Source organism: Colobus angolensis, unplaced genomic scaffold (assembly GCF_000951035.1).
Source record: "Colobus angolensis palliatus isolate OR3802 unplaced genomic scaffold, Cang.pa_1.0 Scaffold9, whole genome shotgun sequence".
Lineage (NCBI taxonomy): Eukaryota > Metazoa > Chordata > Mammalia > Primates > Cercopithecidae > Colobus > Colobus angolensis.
Window position 1 is genome coordinate 1,113,622 of NW_012122931.1, and position 5,039 is coordinate 1,118,660.

Genomic DNA, 5,039 nt, shown 5'->3' on the forward strand with positions numbered 1-5,039 from the left:
CGCCTCCCGGGTTTACGCCATTCTCCTGCCTCAGCCTCCCGAGTAGCTGGGACTACAGGCGCCCGCCACCTTGCCCGGCTGGTTTTTGTATTTTTTAGTAGAGACGGGGTTTCACCGTGTAGCTCAGGATGGTCTCGATCTCCTGACCTCGTGATCCACCCGTCTCGGCCTCCCAAAGTGCTGGGATTACAGGCTTGAGCCACCGCGCCCGGCCGGCCCATGCATTCTTAATAGGTGGGTAAGTTGCTGTATCTATGAAAATTTAAAGTATTCACACCCTTGAACATCTACGAATCTGTGCTACAGAAACATAAGCACACAGATACATATACACCAGGGTGTCTGTTCCAGTATCATTCATAATAGTGGAAACTGAGAAACAACTCACATACCCCTCATAGAGACAGTGGGGTAGATGGGATGTCTATGGCTCCATTAAAATCATGTGAGGGCTGCCACGCCACCCATTCCCCTTCTCTGCTGCCTTCCCCAGGCAGATAGCAGAGACACGGGACACTTCTGGGGACACATGCACACCTCCACGCTGCACTAAAGCACTGGCAAGGAGAGCCCAGGGTGAGGGCCAGCCCCAGCTCCGCGCGGGCCGGACCATAGCTTCTGCCCCTAGGGGAGCAGCTGGGAAAGAGGTGCAGGGTGAGACCTACCTAGCTGATCTGCAGGCAGTTTCAGAAGCCTCTTCATGGCCCTGAACTGGACTTCGGGCCAGCCAGAGAAGTTCTGCATGACCTCTGCAGGGACAGGAAGGCAGAGGAGGGACCTTTCTGAGGACCAGGGCCTCAGGGCCCTGTCTCTGGGCACCACACTGGCCTGGCTGCTGTGTGTGCATCCCTTCCTCGGATCTACAGGTTCAGGATGAGAGGGAGGGGCTGTTACCATCCCCACTTTACAGATGAGGCCACTGAGACCAAGTGACTTTTCCTTAATAGAACCCAAGTCTCTGTCTTGGAGCACACAAAGAGTGGAGCGCACTTCCACTCATCCTGGGCACATAGGAGGCACACAGGGAGTGGTGCTGTGTGAGGAAGACGCCCCGGGACCACTGTGTGCCACCAGACTGTGGAAGCAAAAGCAGAGGGTTGTGGGAGGCGCAGGCAGTGACTAGGCCACTGAGCTACACAGAGGATTTGTGTAGCAAGAGCGGAGGGAAAACAGGTTGGGGCCAGGCTATGGAGAGGAACTTTGTGTTACAGGTAGTTGGGAGCTATGGAGGGTATCTGAGCACAGCGGTGTCCTGGGCAGTGTGTAGGGATGGATGGAGGGAAACTGTTCCTACCCACTGGTCGTGCGTGTGGAGCAAGGCCAGGGGCATAAATAATGAACCCTCTGGAACTAAACAATAGGATGCCAAGGCCATGGATAGGAGCTGTCTGTCCCCAGCATCACATCACCTAAAATGCTGGCCACGTTGCCTTCTAACAGCATGTCGGTGATGGACACAGGCACCATCTGCCGGTACAGGGTCAGAGAGATGCACGAGGACTTGAAGGAGCCGCCCACGAAGGTGATGTGCACCACATCCCTAGCAGAGGGGCAGAGAGGGCTGAGTAACCCGGCAGCGCCCCCTGCCACCTCCCCGTGGGGCTCTCCCTCTGCCTCTGGCTCCGGGCTGCCCATCGGTGCGGACGCCGGACACTGACCTCCCTGTTTTGGGATCCATTTGGCAGGGTCTCTCATAGTGTTCCCAGTGTGTCTGGCAAGCACCCCAGCAATTTCACACCCAGGGAAGTACTCCACAGAGGCAGGGCCTCAGCTCATAGAGCTGGGGGACAGTCCCAGGCCCTGGCATTTTTGTCCTTGTGGTCCCCTGCCTCCATGGAAACATGAAAACCCAGATTTTACAACTGCGTTGGTATAAAGATGGATATGACCCAGGCTGGATTCCTTGCTATAGTGTTGGGGTTTTTTTGTTTGTTTTTTCTTCGGTTTTGTTTGTTTGTTTGCTTGTTCTTTGAGATGGAGTTTCACTCTTGTCGCCCAGGCTGGAGTGCAGTGGCACGATCTCGGCTCACTGCAACCTCTGCCTCCCGGGTTCAAGCAATCCTCCTGCCTCAGCCTCCCCAGTAGCTGGGAACACAGGCGTGCACCACTATACCCAGCTAATTTTTTTGTATTTTTAGTAGAGACAGGGGTTTCACCATGTTACCCTGGCTACACTCGAACTCCTGAGCTCAAGTGATCTGCCCGCCTCGGCCTCCCAAAGTGCTGGGATTACAGGCGTGAGCCACCGTGCCCGGCCTGGATTCTTTTTTATTTTTGAGATAGAGTCTAGCTCTGTCGCCCAGGCTGGAGTGCAGTGGCACGATCTTGGCTCACTGCAACCTCTGCCTCCTGGGCTCGAGCGATCCTCCTGCCTCAGCCTCCCCAGTAGCTGGGAACACAGGCGTGCAGCACTATACCCAGCTAATTTTTTTGTATTTTTAGTAGAGACAGGGGTTTCACCATGTTACCCTGGCTACACTCGAACTCCTGAGCTCAAGTGATCTGCCCGCCTCGGCCTCCCAAAGTGCTGGGATTATAGGCATGAACCACTGCACCCGGCCAGTGTTATGTATTTACTTTTGTCTTCTGATTTTAAAACAAATTAGAATGAAAAATTTAAAGGTGACCATTGTCTTTTGGAATTTTTTTTTAATGTAGAATGAAAATTTTTCTCTGGAACCCTAAAAGTGTCGTGGGTCCTGGAGGCTGTGCCTCCTGTGCCTTCTGGGAGTCAGTCTGCTCACTCCAGTGTTCAGAGAGGTGCATTTGGGATCACTCGCTGCAGCACGGTTTGGGAGTGCCAGAACTGGGAAAAGCCCAGCAGTGCAGGGATAATCAGGGCGTCCGTGATGGAGTTCTTCGAGGTGTTACAAAGCCAACTAGTTGTGCTTGTATTAGGGTGGAGAGATGTTGAAAGATAAATCCATAGGTTAAAATAAACCCCAACCCTGAGCTCACTTTATCGTTATTCGATCCGAGGGGTCGATCTGGAGCATCCCAGGCAGAAGATTCCCGAAGGTTTCTGCATCTGGGATCTGCTTCTCCTCCATTGTCTTCAGGACGGTCTTCAGGCTGCCCGGGCTCTGGCGGAGGGACTTCCGCAGATACATGGCTTCTGTGCTCTGCATGGAGAGAGGACAGCTCTGTGCACTACCTTAAGTAAATGGAAACTAGGCCCCAGCATGGGCAGAGGGCGACCAGGGACCAAGAAATCCAGGAGGAGACCAGGGACAGCCAGGTGTGGCCACTGCCTACAAGAATGCCCAGAGACCCCAGGGGCCCTGAGCTCTTCCGTAAGAAGAAATAGAGTTTCGGAGAAGCCAACGGGTTGTCTCCCAGGGTAGAGTCCTGCCAAGAAAGCCCCCTGATCTAGACCCAGCCAGTAAGAGAGCATGCCCATTTCACAGAGTGTGAGCGTGTCCAGGGTCACGCTGCCTGGGCTGGGGCTGGAGCTCAGGTTATTTCCAGGATGTCACACAGCCTCCATAGTGGGAAGGCTCTCATTTCCCTGGGAGTCTTCCAAAGGAAGGGAGTGGCAAGGTGCTTCTCAGAGGTGAGTCGGGGGGTCTGGGAGAGCATGAGGAACCTGGGCCCAGCCAGGTGTCTGTCCTTTCTGGGGCCCTCGGTGCCTGCAGGTGGTGCTGCGGAGAAGGGGAGCTTCCTTGTTTGGGGCATGGCAGGCCTTCCCCACTTTCTCTTCTGCATATAGAGGATAGGGAGCAACAGGCTGGACTTCCCTGCCTCCCTGCAGCCAGAGTGACCTCGGAGTGCTCACGGGGCCAGTGGGGCCCTCTGCCTCCCCTCCTTCCTGCCCACAGGCTGTGGCCATGGTGCAGGGGCCCCAGCAGGGATGAGAGAAAGAGCTACGTGCTAAGGATGTGCAGGAGGAGAGAAGGCGCCTCCACACCAGCCTGGGGCTTGTGCATGAGGCAGCCGGGTGTGTACAGGCCCACGCTGGGTTTCCGTTGCTTGCAACTCCGTGCAGCCTTCATGCTCACAAGGGCACCTGAACTTGGCTTTTTTCCATTAAGAGTCAGTGACACCACCTGGAGGGCTGCTGCGAGGGTTGCGTGGGATGGTCTGAATATTACCACTGCTGTCATCCTGCTAGAGCTCAGCAGGTGCTGCATGCTGGGGGGTTCTGAGGAGGGCAGGCCCGCCACAGGTGGAGGAGGGGGCTCCGTGCAGCCTGCAGAGAGCCAGGGGAAGGGATGTGGAGGGGAGGCAGGGTGAGGCCAAGCCTTCTCCCCAGGCCTGGGTGCGTGGGGAGCAGCATGTGGGGTGTGGGGGAGGGAGGGTGGCTCACATCCATGAAGGAGCAGCTGGTCATGTCCAGAATGATGCAGCCCAGGGACCAGATGTCTGATTTCTGGCTGAAGGAGAAGTTGAGGGCTTCAGGGGCCATCCAGGACTTATGAAAGGGGTCTGTTGGTAAGAGCAAGGTGGGATCCCTGAGTCCTTCGCTCCCTGGGGGCAGGGGCTTGACAGAGTCATCCTGCCTAGCATTGTATCCCCTGTGGTGGCCCCTCACAGGCAGCTTGAAACACAACATGAGCCCTGCAGCTCCTCTTCTCAGAAGAGGTGGAGAATATTAACTGTGGGGAGGAAGAGGCCCCAGTCAGCAGGAGCTTTGTGTTGATCTGGAGCCACTGAAGCTGTCCATCTTGGCGGGTGCCCACCAGGTTGGCCCGTATGGGTCTGTGTGCCTAAGATGGCTGTAGAAGGAGATGGAAGAGGCACGTGCCAAGAAACTGTGCACCCCTCTAAACTTCTTGCCCCTTCTAAATGTCAGGACCTTGGGGGCAAAGTTACAGTTGCTCTGCCCTACTTTCTAAACTGGAACCCCAGACAGAGAGGCAAAAGAGCAGACTCCTCTGAGTCCATCAGTCCCTGGTTGGCCTCAGGCAGCACCCCCTTCTCTGGACCTCCATTCCCCAGCCCAACAGTAAAGAGCTGGACTCCAGGGACGCATGCCATCTATACCTCCAATAGAAACAACCATCTGCCCGTCTGTTCACCCATCCATCCATCCATCCATC

General features: G+C 55.6%; 1 protein-coding gene across 1 annotated transcript in view; it reads right to left on the reverse strand.

Annotated features, from left to right (window-relative positions):
* Positions 1–5,039, reverse strand: part of STKLD1 (serine/threonine kinase-like domain containing 1) — a 28,994-nt gene that overhangs the window by 7,826 nt on the left and 16,129 nt on the right. The window contains exons 8-11 of the mRNA XM_011931139.1: positions 4,307–4,425; positions 2,959–3,122; positions 1,410–1,540; positions 666–749 (exon numbers count right to left, since the gene is read on the reverse strand). Of these exons, the coding sequence (XP_011786529.1) occupies positions 666–749; positions 1,410–1,540; positions 2,959–3,122; positions 4,307–4,425 (498 nt within the window). The remainder of the gene's footprint in view (positions 1–665; positions 750–1,409; positions 1,541–2,958; positions 3,123–4,306; positions 4,426–5,039) is intronic.